The sequence below is a fragment of the Pimephales promelas genome, chromosome 20 (assembly GCF_988280905.1).
Source record: "Pimephales promelas chromosome 20, fPimPro1.hap1.1, whole genome shotgun sequence".
Lineage (NCBI taxonomy): Eukaryota > Metazoa > Chordata > Actinopteri > Cypriniformes > Leuciscidae > Pimephales > Pimephales promelas.
This window is the reverse complement of record NC_142788.1, coordinates 27,606,200-27,625,274: the sequence shown is the minus strand read 5'-3', so window position 1 is coordinate 27,625,274 and position 19,075 is coordinate 27,606,200. Positions and strand designations below refer to the sequence as shown.

The following is a 19,075-nucleotide window of genomic DNA, read 5'->3' as shown; positions in this document are numbered from 1 at the left end:
TTTGAAGGGTTGAGTCCGAGTCGAAACCAATTCTTTTGGTTTTCAAATACAGTCGAGTACGAGTCAAGACCGAGTCTTTGAAGGGTCGAGTCCGAGTCGAGACTGAGTCCGTCGGTTTTCAAATACAGTCGAGTCCGAGTCAAGACCGAATCTTTGAAGGGTCGAGTCCGAGTCGAGATCAAGTCTGTTGGTTTTCAAATACAATCGAGTCCGAGTCAAGACCGAGTCTTTGAAGGGTCAAGTCAGAGTTGAGACCGATTCTTTTGGTTTTCAAATACAGTCGAGTCCGAGTCAAGACCGAATCTTTGAAGGGTCGAGTCCGAGTCGAGATCAAGTCCGTTGGTTTTCAAATACAATCGAGTCCGAGTCAAGACCGAGTCTTTGAAGGATCGAGTCCGAGTCGAGATCAAGTCTGTTGGTTTTCAAATACAATCGAGTCCGAGTCAAGACTGAGTCTTTGAAGGGTCAAGTCAGAGTTGAGACCGATTCTTTTGGTTTTCAAATACAGTCGAGTCCGAGTCAAGACCGAATCTTTGAAGGGTCGAGTCCGAGTCGAGATCAAGTCTGTTGGTTTTCAAATACAATCGAGTCCGAGTCAAGACCGAGTCTTTGAAGGGTCAAGTCAGAGTTGAGACCGATTCTTTTGGTTTTCAAATAGTCGAGTCCGAGTCAAGACCGAATCTTTGAAGGGTCGAGTCCGAGTCGAGATCAAGTCCGTTGGTTTTCAAATACAATCGAGTCCGAGTCAAGACCGAGTCTTTGAAGGGTCAAGTCAGAGTTGAGACCGATTCTTTTGGTTTTCAAATACAGTCGAGTCCGAGTCAAGACCGAATCTTTGAAGGGTCGAGTCCGAGTCGAGATCAAGTCCGTTGGTTTTCAAATACAATCGAGTCCGAGTCAAGACCGAGTCTTTGAAGGGTCAAGTCCGAGTCGAAACAGAGTCCGTTGGTTTTTAAATACAATCGAGTCCGAGTCAAGACCGAGTCTTTGAAGGGTCAAGTCCGAGTCGAAACAGAGTCCGTTGGTTTTTAAATACAATCGAGTCCGAGTCAAGACCGAGTCTTTGAAGGGTCAAGTCCGAGTCGAAACAGAGTCCGTTGGTTTTCAAATACAGTCGAGTACGAGTCAAGACCGAGTCTTTGAAGGGTTGAGTCCGAGTTGAAACCAATTCTTTTGGTTTTCAAATACAATCGAGTACGAGTCAAGACCAAGTCTTTGAAGGGTCGGGTCCGAGTCGAGACAGAGTCCGTTGGTTTTCAAATACAGTCGAGTCCGAGTCAAGATCGAGTCTTTGAAGGGTCGAGTCCGAGTCGAGATCAAGTCTTGTTATGTGTTGTGTGTTTTTTTTTACTTCTGAACATAAAAAAAATGTGCTGGACAAAAAAATCTTGAGGACTCGGTCTGAAAATTACGAGTCCTTCTCCTCCGACTGTGGTCCGAGACAGAGTCAAGACCAAGTCTTTGATGGGTCGAGGCCGTGTCAAGACCCAGTCTTTGACGGATCGAGACAGAGTCAAGACCGAGTCTTTTAAGGAGCAAGTCCGAGACGAGTCCGAGAAAGCAGAAATCGGTCTCGAGACCAGACTCGAGTACTACATCACTAACATTTGAAAGCGACTGGAGACGCTTCACCTTTCATTTCTGCTCTGACAGACACAAGATCACGCTAAACGCTGTGAGTGTGTGTTAGAAATCAGGAATGGTGAGAGAACATTGTGCTTGGTACGTTTTTCATCTTCAAACCAAACTTGGGTCAACAGACAAAGTTTAAATCCTGTCAGGCTAGAGCGCTTCCCATAATGTTTACAAATTAAGTGGGACGGTGATGGCGCCGTGGATAAGACACATGCCTTTGGTGTGAGGGACCCGGGTTCGAATCCACTGTGAGACGCCAATATGTCCCTGAGCAAGACACTTAAACCCCTAATTGCTCCAGAGGCGTGCGACCTCTGACATATATAGCAATTGTAAGTCACTTTGGATAAAAGCAAAGGCTAAATGAATAAATGCAGGCGGAGAGTAGGCTGTTATAGATTAAATTGAACTCGTTTCATAATTGATGAACTTTACAGTTACTGAACTGAATTAACACTGAATAGATTTCAACGGAATAATGACTGATTATTACTGAGCTGAATTCTGTTTGCATCATTGAATCATTATTTTCCTGTCTATCAGGGTAAAGCTGCTTTTAAACAATCTGTATTTTATATAAAGGCAGCTTGACTATAATATTATCCAGAGATATTCTCTGCCATACTCCTCAAACGAAACTTTGATATAAATTTGCGATCTAATTCTCAAATAATTGGCGTCCCAGGTTAAACGACGCGCCCACTTTTTAACCCGTCTCTTAAGAGCAAAAAAACCCAAAGTCATTTTCTGAACATTTCACTCCAGAGTCCCCCATTATTTTGCTGTTCATTTGACATGTGACACTTAACGACTCCCTGACATTTTTGCCCACAAATTTGAGTTTATTTTCAGGCCAGTTAGTGCACTTAAAATGCTTTATTTCTGTGCGGTTTAAAATCAGTGTCTGGATGCACACGGCCCTTTTCCACCGCTGTGACTTAATTAGGCAGAGGACTGACACTTCTCAAGTGTCTGTCTGACAAGATGATCCACATGGGCCTGGAGAAAATGGTACAAGCACATTTGCTAGATTAGGCATTCAGGGGGAAGCTCTATGTAGATGTACCCCCCCACCGACCGAAATTATCCTTCTGAATGACTAAGACTTTACAATGGCAGAATGCAGGGGTCCAAAAGCATTCAGTGGTGCGGAAGATGATAAACAGGGGTGTGTCTCAATAGCATGTACACACACAGTCCCATTTAAATCGCTCCAGTGCAGAAGCAGAAATGCTTCGTCTTAAGTCGTCAATAATGATCAAATTTGTGTTCACAATATTTACATCATAGGGAGTGAAATGAGACACATCCCAGATCTTAAAAAAAAAGGCCTTTGGTAATTGCCTCAGCAATATTTCTCAAGACGATAATGTAATAATCTCCATAAACGCTTGTTCATTTACTCTGATCCTATTGTTCTTTTAGCATGCTTTTATTTTTTTCACTGCCATCCCGTATAAACATAAGAGACACAGTTAATTAATTGCGGGGTTGTTTAAACCCCTGATTGTGTATCCGATTGGAGCTCGCCTTTAATGTGGCAATAAATCTCAAATGACTTTGAATTATTGTTCTGAATTAATATTAGAAACAGCTAATTTCCTCCCCCTGATTGCAATGACGAAAAGGATCCAGGGCCCTAATGTGAATCTCTGACATTGAGCGGCTACCTCGAAAACCATTCCCCCGTCGCACGTGCCCATCCAGTGGAAGGGTCATTTCAAATTTCACCATTAGCCGCAAAGGCTAAATGACTCAATTGCGAGTTACCGCGGCCGTGGCACGCTTTCATTTGACGAGACACTTCAGATGCACACTCTCAATTTTAATTAAGAAACACAAATGACCGGAATATCGCGTTCGTTTTGTCATATTGTTCATCCTATCTTAAATCATCCTCAGGCCTCCATTTAAAGGAAGTTGGTATTCTGAAGCATAATGGCTCAACGGAGGGAATCAGGAATCCATCGGTGAGGCAAGGCGCTAAATAATTTATGGCTTTAATCTGTGCACTGAGGTGTGAGCTCTATGGCTGTAATTATAAATGCAAGGAGGAATTATTGCGGAATACTTTAACTGCATTAGGAGTCATCTGATGAGCTATCGTGATTGCCTGCTCGTTTCCAACAATGGAGGGCACGACGGAGTCAGAATGCGCAAATCACTAGGTTCTTTCTCCCATTTACTATCAAATGTCACTTTCCTGTTATAAAACGGATACGATGGGGAGTGGTAATTGGTGGCTTGATTGCTGAAAAAAGAAGAAAACACATAAAATGTTGTGAATTTAGAGGGCAATTATCATTTTTCATCGTTTAACACTCTAAAAAATGCTGAGTTGTTTCAACCCAAATTTGGGTCAAATATTGACAAACCTAAATGTTGGGTTAAAAATGTAACTGAAAAAATTACAGTTGAAAGTGAAAGTTGTTAAAATTTTAACCCAACATTATTTGACCCACATTTGGGTTGAAACAAAGCAGCATTTTTTAGAGTGAAGATGTTGAGGTGTATCATACATCATCACAAATTTGGGTCAAATATGGACAAACCCAAATGTTGGGTTAAAAATGTAATTTCAAAGTGTAACCCAACTTCAACTTTCACTTTCAACTGTACATTTTTTAATTGCATTTTTAACCCAACATTTGGGTTTGTCCATATTTGACCCAAATTTGGGTTGAAACAACCCAGCATTGTTTAGAGTGCACACGATTCTCAATATCCGAGCGACACCATCATGGTCAAATGTTATAAGTGAGATTGGAGCTAAATGTCATATTTCTCAAATTATTTAGTCTTGGCTACAAAAATGAAATAAAAAAATTGAATTCCACAATTGAAAAAAAAAAAAGATACAGTTCATTCAACACGTTTAGTTGTATGGGGTAAGTTGTCACAGTGCAATCTGGCATGAAATATTATTTGAAAAGCTTACTTAACATTAAAACCACAAAACGATTCACAAAAGCGCAAAAAAAACAAAAAACAAAAAAATACTAAAGGTTTAAAGGTTTTTGACCAACACATACTGTACTGAAAATTAATAATTGTGTAAAATTTATTGCACCAATGCTACAATTTCATAATCAACAAATGAGCTCATTGTTTCTGCCTTAAATTATTACACACTAAAAATTGCAGGGTTGTTTTAACCCAACTTTGGGTAAAATATGGACAAACCCAGCCATTGGGTTACATTTCTTAATTTCATTTTTTAACCCAACGTTTGGGTTTGTCCATATTGGACCCAAAGTCTGACTGTCATAACTGTCTAAGTTATGTATTTCAGAAATGTACATGCACAAATCACAGTTAGCTAAAATGCACTCATTTCAGCAATGCTGGGTTGTTTTAACCCAACTTTGGGTCAAATATGGACAAACCCAAACGTTGGGTTAAAACAACCCAGCATTGTTGAAATGATTACATTTTATGTACATTTCTGAAATTCACAACTTAGACAAGGTCACTCTAAAATGTAAAGTGAACTCGTGCATTTTCTCTAAAGTTGCTTTGAAATGATGTGTATTGTGAAAAGCGCTTGTGAATTGAATTACATTTTAATACATAGTTGTTCACTTGTTTAATCAATTATTTTCAGAACTTTTATTTAACTTTTTACTTAGTTTCTGAGACCTTGTGACAACTAGCCCCATGCAGTCTCCACATGGTTCACGTAATAATAATAAAAAAAAAAAATAGAACATACTGAAGAAATACTTCAAAACAACAATGTGAATTGCAATTCGGTTATGTTCCAATCGATAATAAAGAAAATAATAATGGATTTGAAGTGAAGACTTGTAGACAGTTAGAAAATGTTAATGCTTTATTTGTATTGGTATAAAAGGTGCAGTGTCCTTAGTCTCACTAAGCGTTTGCCGATGAGACGCCTTTTTTCCTGCAATGCTAAATTTACATTAATGTGAGACTTCCTGGTGTCAAACCTGTCCAAATCTGTAAGCCCACACACTGAATCTGCGCCTAAACGTGATTAAACTTTTATTTAAAGTGCTTTTCTGTTCTATCGTTGCGAGACAAACATTTTACAGAGCAAATATACTGTACATTTCAGTAAATGTTTTTAATGTGTGTCTGGCTACCTGTCTGACCACCACACAAGTGCATGATCAGATCTGCAAATTACAGTTAATGCATCGATCGATTTGTTGTTAAACGTAATACAGTTAAAACTTGCCATATCATACAAATAAATAGTAGTCATAGCCAGAGCTATTGCATGCAAACATCAGCATTTATGTCTCAAGCAGTAATACATTTCATTACTGGTGGTGCATTTGAACAGGGTGCAAAGACTTACGCCAATGTATTCTTAATCTTTTTATGATTATTTATTTTCTAACAGTACGCTTCATTCTAACCCAGCCAGTGTGTCCATTTAGTCCTTAATATGATGAAATGTCGATTCTGAAGTTTCTACGTAATGCTACTTGAAACATTATGTAAAGAAAAAGGAAAAAAAAAGTAGACAATTTGACCCGTGTTTTATAAAAGAGCAGAGCAATTACAGTTATTTACCAACAAGATAACTACAAGTAGTAAAAATCAACAAAGCTACTCTTTGTCCATTTCCACAAACTGTGAATGATTCTCAGGGGATTTACTGTGAGTTTTACTTAAGTGAAGTTTGACCGCGTGATTGCTGGCAAATGTCCGACTGCAGAGCTTGCATTTGAACTTTGAGTCAGTTTCCTCTTCCGTGATCTGCGAATCCGTCGGCCGGGCATTGAGCGCCTTGGAAAGTTCGGGCTCTTTTATTTTAGTCGGGTGTTCTATGGGCAGTTTGTTCATGTCCTTGATTTGGAAACCCAGGTGGTTCTCGAGATGGGATATAAACCCAGAGGGCGTTCTGAATTGCGACGCGCAGTCATTGCAGTAGAAGATCGGATGCCCGGTGTCCATGTTCTTCAAAAACTTGGTCCCTCCCGTTTTTCTAAGCTGGTACTTCACGTTGGCGAGCCAGTGGCTGATGGTGGTCATGGAAAGCCCGGTGAACTTGGAGATGTGCATCCTCTCCTGAGGGCCGAGGTCCGAGAGGAGATACTTGCCCTCGGAAGTCAGGAAAAGGCTGGAGGCGAACTGGGCTTGAAGGATGAGCAGATGCTGGGGGTTCCAGTTGGACTGTCGACCTTTGCGCTTGTGAACCGAGTACATCTCACTGGAGACGTCTTCGAATCGCCGCACGTCCGTCTCCAGCTTCATGGCGGGCACTCTCGCCGGTATTGAGGGCTTTGGGGTCGTGGCTTTCGGAAGAACCTTCACCATGTCAGCAATGTCAGAGAGTGCATGTTTCTGGTGCACCGGAGTGGAGGACTGCAGTAGGAGGGAACAGTTTGGTTTGTTTTGTTTGTATTTTGTCAAGTCTATCGGCTGGTCGTCACTCGTGAACGTGAAGCTGTTGCTGGTCCTGTTGATGGCAGCCGATGCCGAGAGTACTGGTTTCTCTAAACCTCTACTCAGTTCGGAAAAAATGGACTGCGTGCGATGAGAGAGGAAGCTTTCGGGCCGGGGCTTGTTTGCTTTACCCAAATGATTGTTCAAGACAGACTGTAGCGCGCTTAGTGGGTTAATATTAAGGACTTCCTGGGAGTCGTTGACAAGCTCCGAGGAGCTGCTGTGCCCGTTGCTGGCAGGGGGGCTAGGTGATGGGTTCCCCCTGTCAGAGAAAGCTGGGCTCAACTTCCCTTTGATTGTGTCATTCTCTTCACTTACACAGTCTGCATCTAGCTTTGAAGAGGAGGAATCATCATCTTGACAATCACTGTCATCATTCTCCAGCAGATCAAACCTAGCGCTCTGGCTCTCTTTGCTGTCAGAGGCGGCACTCCTCTCCTTTTTGATGTCTGAATTGTGATGTCCCTGGAAACTTTCAAGTCCCCTAAGACCCTGATAGAACTTTCCCTTGGGTGCGATGGGTCTGTGCTTGTGGTTGAGATTCTGCTTGAGCTGGATGTGAGGAGAGGAGGAAAAGGAGGCCGTCTTGATCACCCCTGACAGCTGGTAGGCGGCGTGGATGCTCGGGTAGGCGCTCCAGCTGGGGGTCCCTGTTTGAGCTTTATTGATAGCCGAAGCCACCGTATTGGCTAAAGACTTGAGAATGTCGCCGCCTCCACTGGAGCCCTGCTCGAGGTCTTCTTCTCGCAAGTACGGATACTTAAAACAGGCGTCGGCGGACTTCCGGTCCTCCTCATCTTGTTTGTCATCCTTGTCCCCATTTTTCTCCGCTTTGTCTGGCGACATATCCCTCGGAGTAGCCCTCTCAGAGTCGCCAGATGCTGTGCTTTTTGGGGAAGCCTTTTCTCCTTCGAGTTCGCTCACTGTTGGTTCGGCAAGCGACTGCATTTTCTCAATTGCTAGGGGATCGAGGGCTAGTTGTTTGCCTTTCTTGGAGGCCGAATTGGTCACTTTAATGAAGTGGCCGGTGACCATCATGTGAGTGGTGAGCTGCTGGAGCGTATCGTGGGAGCTTCCGCACTCCATGCACTTGAGGATCTGAGATTTGCACGTCTCAAACTGCCACGTGTAACTAGCCCCGTTCTGATAGCCGTAGCGGTTGTTGGGAGCGTTGGCGAGGCCGGACAATCTTTGTGCCTCGCTGTAACCTGTGGTGGAGTCAGGCGAACAAGGCCTCGTGGCTTCAAATGCACGTTTCTTTGCTGGTGGGAGCAATTTCGGAGTGATTACCGGAATGGGTTCTTTCAAAGGCACTTTCTGGTAATGCTTCGTTTTGATCATGTGGACGCTAAGGTCTTGTAGGGACTCGAAAGAGTGGCCACAGAACATGCACTTCAGCACCTTTTGTGCGTCTTCCTTGCCTTCCATGTCTTGAAGGTTCCTCTTGCGGTTCTTGGACGACGAGGTGGAGGCGATGCTCTGCCTGCTGTGGTTGTCGTCCTGGTAGTGGCCACTCTTGTTCATGTGTACCGTCAACTCCACCAGGGTGTCGTACGCTGCACTGCAGTCTTTGCAGCGGAAGCGGCTAGCTCCCGTGAAGACGGTGCCGCACGCTTTGCTACTTTGCCTGTACAGGTGCACGGAGCTGAATAGGTTAGGCTTTGACACTGGTTTCGGGGACAGCGTTTGCTGCAGGGTTTTTGAAAGAGCGTCCTGGTGCCAGTCGAACTCGCTCTTGGTGCTCCCGTTGGTGCTGTCACAGTTTGTTTTGCTGCCAGTGTTAGCAACCTTCAAATCTAGTCCAATCTTTGACCAGTAGGAGTCTGAAAGGAAGTTGGCGTAGGCAGCCCTCATTTTCTCCAGGCTACTGTGCATGTCATCCTTCACTTTTGAGCTCTGGCTCTCTGTGTCCTTCTGACTTCCTGGTGGTGAGGTCTTAAAGTCAGACAGTCTGTCACTGCCATCGCTCAGACGGGATTCCAGCTCAACCTCCTGGTTGGATAGGACACTGACCGGAGAGTTTTGGAAGCTGTAGCTGCTTTTGTTGTCTATGTCTTTGTCTTCTTTGTCCTTGGAAGTGGGCCTCTCAGAATTCTCCTCCTCTGTCTGCATTTCATTTTCGCCCTCCTCCCCTGTGTTCGACTCTTGGACACCGACATCATCATCTGGCTCATATGCTGAAAACAGAAGAGAAAGTGTTGTTAGCGCAAACCGAACTGTAATACTGTGATTTAATGAGATGAATCAGAAATAATCACGTATCGATATTTTTTTTTTATTGTATTTTTCTATAATTAGCTATTATTAAAGATATAACCTTAGATGTAACTGTGAAAATCTAAATTTATATAGTATATACAATCTATATGTGAGAATCAGAGATTTAAAAGAAAGAAAAACAGGAGAATACTGTACAAAAATGTTGAAGTTAATGTAATTATTAGATATCAGTGTGCAGTACTGTCATCCGTTCTCACATATTATCTTCTCTTGATAATAGTGGGCAATTTGGCAGTACGTGTGATTCATAAGGCACAAGTCACTGACTTCGTTTTATCAAGGTTTCGTCTGTTTACAACAGCAGTATTGGTGCAGAGTAACAAAAGGTGATTTTCTCTAGTTGATGAGTGTTATCGCAATAGTTGAGTTGTTAAACTATAGTTTGATAGGAGTTAAGTTGATTCCTGCACATCTCAAAACCAAAGGAGTCTGCATACGAAGATCATATTTCACTACAAAGCATTAGTTCACAATGTCTAAAAAGTTATTATTTACTGTCAATCATTCTCATTCAAAACGAGGCAAAAACATCATAAGACCGCATAAATGCAGATAAGTTAAAAATAGTAAAATGCAACCTGGCATCCTTCTGATCCCTCCTGAATATGTGCTGGCAACATATTAACCACTATTGACTAGATTCAAAATCATTTCCTAAATCTTTCATCATTTCTTAAACCGTACTGTATTATTCACTTAATAAAATATAAAATATATCCAAGTCCGTCAATTACATCAATCGCTGCGGTTAAGAAAAATCAAGATCATCTATATTTTATGACCACATATTTGGATAGCACTTTGAATTTCAAGTGCTGTTACGCACAGATGTGCTCAGTTAAATATACATAGGACCTAACAGCCTGGGCCAGGCACTTGCTTTTCATGTGGTTAATATATATATATATTTTTTTTTTGAGCTGGTGATGCTCAATGAGGGCAACTCTCAAATATGAGGACTGAAAGTGCTACGCTGTGTAGCCCTCACCATGTCCTGTGCCTTTGGATTCTGAAAATAAGACATTTTTATCAATATTTCAAAGGTGCCTCAGGAGTAAGCCTGGAGGTGAACTGATGTCAGCAAATGGATAAAGATGGAGCTGGGATTTAGCCCATCCAAACAAACCCAAAGAATGGGGTCCCTCAAACAAGAGGCCCGACGTGCCGCCACAACAGTTTCCCGACATGCCACGACCTTGGATCTTCCGGCAATGAAGATTTCTCAAATGACTGATTGCATCCCAGAATGTGCTCATGCACTATCTGTTTCCAAGAGGAGAATAATGTTTTATGTATTGCAATGTGTATATATAGTTGTGACATAAAAGGAGTGAGATGGCTTCTCTGTGGTGTCTCAACTGTTTGTAATCACTCAGCCAGTCGACTGGCATCATGACAGACAGCAGTGTAGTCTTTGCTAAGCTTTAGATTGTTTACAGGATGTGTGGGATCAAAAAAAAACTAGTGTAATTTTGAGACTGAAATTAACCTTGTCTTCCTGTACACAATTGCACAATCCCCGTTCTGTTACAACGAAATAGTTAAGTCATGGTGCAACGCACTTTTTCATAGGCTGGCATGTTTCTGCATATCTCTGTGTTTATGAGATTTTTTACGATAGCTACTCCGTGAGAGTATTTACAATCTAAACAGGCAAAGTCACCATGACACCATACACCTGGAGGAAACAATCGACGGCTATTCGGACTGCGGATGAAAGATAGACGGCTAAATCAAAAATGCATTAGTCAACCACACTGCATTTTAGTGAACATGTAATACTCTTCAACCTAATAAAAAAAACCAGGACAGGTCTGAGGAGTGTCTCATTTAGAGCAATTAAAATCGTTTAATGCATGTTTCGTGACTTGGGCACGCTGTTGGATCAGCTCAGCCATGGAAACCATGTCCTTACACTTCAAAACTATTTAAACAAAATCACTTGCTAATTTGATGGTATTTTGATATATTCATTTTATTTTGACACACAATTGTTATGCATAAATTCACCATGGTCTTTTAATCAACTTAAAGGAGTAGTTCACTTTTAAATTTTTTTTAAAAGAAATTAAGGTTTTTGACGAAAACATTCCAGGATTTTTCTCCATATAATGGACTTCAATGGGAACCAAACGGTACAAGGTCCAAAAAGACAGTTTCAGAGCAAACAAAAAAAAAACTGTTCAAAGGGCTTTAAACGATTCCAGACGATGAATATCATGTCTTATCAAGCAAAACGATCGCTCATTTAATAAAAAAAATCAAAGTTTAAGTTTTATAAGCACAAATGGTCGCCTTGCTCTGTACTGTGTGACTCTCCTGTTCAAACTCGTTCATCAAAATGAACAAATCTTTTCCCGAGTCATTTGGTTCATTCAACGAACGAAATGAACGAATTGACTCGGAAAAAGATTTGTTCATTTTGATGAACGAGTTCGAACAGGAGAGTCACACAGAACAGAGCAAGGCCAGCTTATAAAACTTAAACTTTGTTATCTTTATTTATTAAATGAGTGATCGTTTCACTTGGTAAGACCCTCTTTTGGACCTTGAACCGTTTGGTTCCCACTGAAGTCCATTATATGGAGAAAAATCCCGGAATGTTCTCATCAAAACCTTAATTTCTTTTCAACTAAAGAAAGAATGACATGGACATTTTGGATGACATGGGGGTGAGTAAATTATCAGCAAAAGTTTTTTTTTAAAAGTGAACTACTTTAAGCTGTATTTTATTCTAGAGGTGATAAAATAACTGCTTGGAAATGTAATTTATTCCTGTGGTTCAGTCACATGATCCTCCAGAAACCATTCTAATATGTTGATTTGCTGCTTGTAATATGTTGAAAACAGTTGTGCCTCTTCATAGTTTTGTGGAAACTTGCATTTTTTCAGTATTCTTTTGATGAATAGAAAGAACAGCATGTATTTGAAAGCATTACAAATGTCTTTGAAAAAAAGAAACAAATTGATGTGTCCTCCTTGCTGAATAAACGGATTCAAATATATTAATTTAGCTCGAACAATGCAATGCTCATTATCTGTCTGATAAAACCTTGAAATGATTTACTTTATAAACCTCATCACCCGTTTCAAGATTAATGTGGGTGGCATTATTGCAGTCGCTGTTCCCCGGGCTCCAATTTCTCCATCCTCCGAGCATCTGGGATACACATTAATACAACCACAGGCACATGTTAACCATCCAGGCCCAGATCTCTCCGAAATCCCTTCATGAATGGTTACATTTCCCTTCCTCACCCATTTGTAACTGGGAGCTTGTGTTAGCCAGCTCGTGATCCCTGCCAAGCGGCAGGATTTCGGAGTACAAGATCAAACACAAGGACACCACTCCCACAGACATGAGATACACCAGCCTTTCCCATAATCCACTACTGTCGGCATTAGGACGCAAGCCGCACGAGCAGGCCAGCAGCAGTCGAACCCCCCCCCCCCCCCCCTCCCTCTTTTGTTATTGATGTTTGAGCCAATAGAACAACCAAAGCATAATTTGATCTCCGGCGACGTTGGCCATTTGTATTAATTCCAGTAATATTCAATATGCATTATTTTGATTTGGTCCGAGCAGCGCACACATGAATGCTTTTTGTAATCGTGCAAGTATGGCACCTCATTCATTTAACCTCTCAGGGAAGCGAGGCACAGTTAGCAGGCTGGTACGCCACGCGGTCGTTGGCCTATCAGAGCAATGAAAACAGCCGTCGGTCCAAGTAGGCTTACAAAACGAGGCACTGGCACGCCTGTGCGGAGATTTAGCATGTCATAAACTTCTGTAAACCCTCCAATCTGTGTCACAACAAATTTATATCTTCAGACAGGAATATTCAAAGGTCAAAAAACCAAAGGTGTCCATCATAAATCAGCCACTAAGTGTTTATAACATTAATCCGTTGGGAAAGACTCCTGGCATAACACAGCGGCAGCTGGATTTCAAAGAGCTGCCGGATTCCCAGCCAAACGGCTGCAGAGAAACGGCAGCATTAAATGCGCTTTCACATCTGATTCATATATACAGTAGCGGTATTATTAAGCTCACTTCTTATTACTGTAAGTGTGATCAAAGGCTGGAACAAAACCGCTTTTAATTGTACAAGAGACAGTGATGGATTTCAAGTTTTTGCACAATGGTGTCAAGACGTTTTGATGAACCGTATTCTAAACCTACAAAAACTGTAATGACTTACTGATTTTGCACTTTGATGGATCAAAGTGAGTGTAATCTGTATCATTTCCTCTGGCACCTTCATTTTAATGTACTAGTGAAAAAAAAAAAAAAGAAATGTGCTGGCTTGAAATTTCATGCACCAAAATGAAGTTATAGGGGGTCTTCTTTTTTTTAAGGAGTTAATGAAAGACGGTTAAAAGAGTGTGATATTAAAAAAGAAGCGAAAAAGTTGGTAACATGCATGTGTAATTTAATACAGTCCTTCAAAATGAGGATCCGTCAGACATCTCTATTCAACTTTTGATTGAACCAGCCTTTAAAACTAACGCAGAAAAATTGAAATGACTAAGACGATATAACTTACGGTCTTTTCATTGGGAATAGGCTCATTTATTTTTCTTTTTGGGATTTTTGAAAGATCTAGTAAAAAGCATTAGGAAGGGATTGAGCACCACAGCTCCAACTTGTCAAAACCAGTGGCTCTTAAAGGGACAGTTCACCCATTAAATTATCATTTACTCACCCTGGTGTTGCCTTCTGTGCATGGCTATGTGTCGTGCGTTCGCGAGACTTTATTAGTGCAGCAGTTCACTCCGACTTCATTCAACGAACGAAATGATCGAATTGACTCAGAAAAAGATTTTTTCATTTTGATGAACGAGTTCAAACAGGAGAGTCACGAACGTGCATCACAGAACAGAGCAAGGCGACCATTAAGATTTAAAAAAAACTTTAACTTTTGTTATTTAAAAAAAAAAAAAAAGTGATCGTTTCGCTTGATAAGACCCTTATTCATCGTCTGGAATCGTTTAAAGCCCTTTGAACAAGTTTGCAGTTTGTACTGAAACTGTCTTTTGGACCTTGAACCGTTTGGTTCCCATTGAAGTCCATCATATGGAGAAAAATGCTGGAATGTTTTCATCAAAAAACTTAATTTCTTTTCGACTGAAGAAAGAATGACATGGACATCTTGGATGACATGGGGGTGAGTAAATTATCAGCAAAAGTTTTTTTAAAAGTGAACTACTCCTTTAAATATATATATATATATATATATATATATATGTAAAATAATTATACACAGTGCATCCACATATATTATGTAAACACAAACTTTTATTTTGGATGCGATTAATCGCGACTAATTTTTTGACAGCCCTAATTATTAATAGATATTAACTTTATTTAACTTTACCTAAAAAGTGTACGTTTTTTTATTACAATGTTAATGCCTGCCAATTACTGATGTCATTTACATTGTATTTCAGTTTAAAATATAATAAACGTACAAGTTAAATTAAAAGAAAATTGCATCATAAAATACAACTATTCATATAATCATACTGAGCAAGCATAGTAAAATAAATATTTTTGCTTATATTTTGTTGAAATTAAATAAAAAAACTCTGTCATCATTTAGTTTTTTTAGTCAGTATGAGTTTTTCTGTTGAACAGAAAAGAAGATATTTTGAAGAATGTCGGTAACCAAACATTTGATGGACCCCATTGACTTCCATAGTATATTTCTCCATACTTTAGAAGTCAATGGGGTCCATCAACTGTTTGGTTACCGACATTCTTCAAAATATCTAAAATATCTTATTTTGTGTTCTTTAACTCATACAGGTTTGGAACAACTTAAGAGTGAGTATATGATGACAGAATTTTCTTTTTTTGGGGTGAACTATCCCTTTAAGGCCATGTGTCCATCCAATCAAACTCATGCCACAAATGGCGGCTTCTCGTCCAGGGACATGCACACAATAAACGGTCATTCTTGTGCTGTGTCAGGAGGTCACCACTAACCACTGCGGCAACAGAATTAGACACAAATGCAGTAAAACTCACAGTCACAGACTCTCCACTAATAATACAGGGGTAACAGTAATAATACCACGGGCGTACGAGGCGTCGGAGCTTTCTCGGTGGACGTGTCCTTTTAGCAGTGGGTTAATCACCCCCTTGGAGACGCGAGAGGTTCTGTTGGGGGTAAATCTGTCAGTCAGCATTCAGTCAGCGGTGTGATTTGCATTAGTTCAAGGAACGAACATAACATTCAGACCTTGTGCAAGAAGTTTTCCTGTCACTCTCTAGTTTTCCAAGCCTGCCCTAATGCTAATATTTCTATCGACGCGTCATCAAACATTTTTTTAGCAGAAACATTTCTATCATCGATCAGTTGGGAGCCAGCTGCAACATCTCCGGCCCTCCGCGAATATGCGAAAGGTAACGCTAGCGTCGCAGGAGACCCTCTAATTCTGAGGCGTTGTTGACAGGTCTGGCGGTCCGTGCCACTTTCGCCACGGATCTCCTCGCCGTCTCAGGCTACAGTTTTTGCCGTGCGTGGATCGATAGCTCTTTTTACTTCTCATTGATTGTCTAGCAGCAGGAGAGACCTAAGCAGAGGCTGTTATGACATTTCTAGATTTCCCCCTGTCCTTGGAACAATCAATTACACGCGCATGGCAATCAAAACCTCTTTGCAAAATGAACCTGCTCCATGACATTTTCATCTCCCGGATTTATGCCACGCTTTAAAAAAAGAGAGAGGCGGAATCGGAGAGCGAGAGAGAGAGAAAAGGGAAGATTTTCGTGTCCCACATAAAACGGCTCCGCACACACACTCACACGCAGGCGCGCGCCCGCTAACGAAGCAGGTCATGTGAGTGCTGTAATCTCCACTGCAGTCAGTACTGCACAGGCAGGCCTTTGTTGGACACACTGGTTTGGCTATTGATTTTTGTCATAAGCTATGACAGCCAAGATCACTGTGGGTTTACCTAACTGTGCCCTAAATAGAGTTCAAGAGTCTTGCGGCGTGCCGAGCTGCGGCGGCGCACAAAGACTTTGATAAATCGCATGTAACAGCAAGACATTCTCATTTACCAGCGCCTGCCACTCCCAACACGTCTGCGGTGTAGCACAGGAAATATGGAAGATGCAAAAGCAACGTGCTGTAACTGTTCAGACTGCAATATCAACAACGGCACAAGCTCATGGGATCATTTTTACTTAGAAGAAATGGTTCTATATAGAACCAGAAATGGTTCCATCCCCCACTTCATATATGGAACTCCAAAATAGTTCTATATAGAACCATTTTTTTTTTGGTAAAAGGTTCCATTGACCAAGTATGGAACCCCAGGGTTCTATATAGAACCCAGAGGAACCCTTTTTTAAGAGTGTACACTCTTAGAAGAAAAGGTTCTATATAGAACCTTAAAAGGTTCTATCAGGGCTACGTATTTGGAATCCCTAAAAGGTTCTATACACTCTTAAAAAAGGGTTCCTCTGGGTACTATATAGAACCCTGGGGTTCCATACATGGCCAATAGAACCTTTTACCAAAATATGAGTTCCATATATGAAGCGGGGGATGGAACCATTTCTGATTCTAAATAGAACCATTTCTTCTAAGAGTGTATAGAACCTTTTAGGGGTTCCAAATACAGTACGTAGTGCTGATAGAACCTTTTAAGGTTCTATATAGAACCTTTTCTTCTACAAAGAGTGTACTAGACATTTCATTATAGTAGGCTATTTTTATACAAATATTAGTACTTGGTACTGTTTTGACTTAGCTTTTATTCTTATTTTTTCAGGTTTTCATTTTTATGTGAGTAATTTTAAGTGCTTATCTACAGTATATTAAATCTAGCTATATATACACACACACACACACACACACTACTGGTCAACGTTTGGAAATATTCATATTTTTTATGTTTTTGAAAGAAGTCTCTTATGCTCATCAAGGCTGCATTTATTTGATCAAAAATACAGAAAAAAATGTATTATTGTGGAATATTATTACAATTTTAAATAATGGTTTTCTATTTTAATATACTTTAAAATGCAATTTATTCCGGTGATCAAAACTGAATTTTTAGCATCATCCAGTCTTCAGTGTCACATGATCCCTCAGAAATAATCTAATATGCTGATTTATTATGTCGGGATTTTTATATATAACATAACATGATACTTTTTTTCAGGATTCTTTGATGAACAAAAAGTGAAAAAGAACAGCATTTACTCAAAATGGACATCTTTCCTAACAATATGAATCTATACTTGCACTTTTCAATTTAACAAATCCTTGCTGAATAAACGTATTCATTTATTTCAATTACCGACCCCAACTTTTAAACGGTAGTGTATATTGTTAAACTATATTTATATTTTAAATAAATGCTGTACTTTTTTTTATATAAAATATTCATATTCCCACACTGATAATAAATACGCATATTAGAATGATTTCTGAAGAGTGGAGTAATGATGCTGAAAATTCAGCTTTGATCACAGGAATAAATTACGGTTTAAAGTATATTCAAATAGAAATATTTCACAATATTACTGTTTTTCCTCTATTTTTAATCAAATAAATGCAGGCTTAATGAGCATAAAAGACTTATTTCAATAAACATTCAAAATAGTAATGCTTCACTCTAAAAAAGGCTGGGTTGTTTCAACCCAAATTTGGGTCAAATATTGACAAACCCAAATGTTGGGTTAAAAATGCCATTAAAAAATTTACCGTTGAATGTAAAAGTTGACGTTAGGTTAAAATTTGAAATTACATTTTTAACCCAACATTTGTCCATATTTGACCCAAATTTGGGTTCAAACAACCCAGCATTGTTTAGAGTGTTCCAAACTTCGATCGGTACTGTATTTAACTCAACTGTAGATTATAATAAGCATGCCATCAGACGTTTGGCTATTTGGTAAATCGAAGCACTGCAGGGCGCTGAAACACGACTGTGCTGACGCAACGTCAATTAATACTTAACAGGCCCAATTAAATCTTTTCCCAGTGTTGCACCCCAGGCACAGAGAGAGAGAGAAAGAGAGAGAGCTGTGAACCTTCTCACATGTCAACACTTACACTGACCAGAAGAGAGAAAAACACATCTGTATCAAGCACAAAAACATGTTCGTCATCAACAGCTAGAAAATACTTCAATACTTACAGTAACTAAATAAACTCTGACTATCAAAGTGTTTATTATGATCAAAAATGTTTTCATTTATTTCATTTGAATCAAATATGTCCCTGTATGCCTAATTTTTACAGAAAATATTCATTAAAATTGTATTATCTGCTAGCTATTTTACTGGTGTCATTTACATCTGAATAAAGTTGAATCTCCCTAATTTAAAACTCGACAGTATAATATTAAATCTACACACTATTTCAGTGTGTAAGTCACTGACTGCTCCACAAACCTCTTCCAGGGCACTGGCTGGAAACCAGGCGGCGGAGAGATTAACGTTAATTTTTGTATGCATGACAGAGATGTTACTTAAAGCACATTACTTCCTTGACTAAACAGGAGCAATTCATGCAGATAAATGCCTTGCTTTCATATACCCACGCATTAAATATTTAATGGTATAATGTAATCAAAAAGAGTCTCACAATTCAGGCAGGACACAGGGAAAGTTGCAGCGTTTGTGTTTGATTTGATCCGACCGCTGTTGTACATCAAAACGCATTCTTTGAAAGGACATATTAGGGGAAACTACAAAGGGGACATTTTTAGAAGATAAAAG

At 40.1% G+C, this 19,075-nt stretch overlaps 1 protein-coding gene across 5 annotated transcripts in view; it reads right to left on the bottom strand.

Annotated features, from left to right (window-relative positions):
- Positions 1-5,454: 5,454 nt before the first annotated feature.
- The window catches only part of tshz2 (teashirt zinc finger homeobox 2), a 194,135-nt gene continuing 180,514 nt past the window's right edge, over positions 5,455-19,075 (bottom strand). For all 5 annotated transcript variants that reach the window (XM_089124729.1, XM_089124730.1, XM_039652419.2 and 2 more), the window contains one exon: positions 5,455-9,230. In XM_089124729.1, the coding sequence (XP_088980855.1) occupies positions 6,214-9,165 (2,952 nt within the window). In that variant the 5' untranslated portion in view covers positions 9,166-9,230 and the 3' untranslated portion in view covers positions 5,455-6,213. The remainder of the gene's footprint in view (positions 9,231-19,075) is intronic.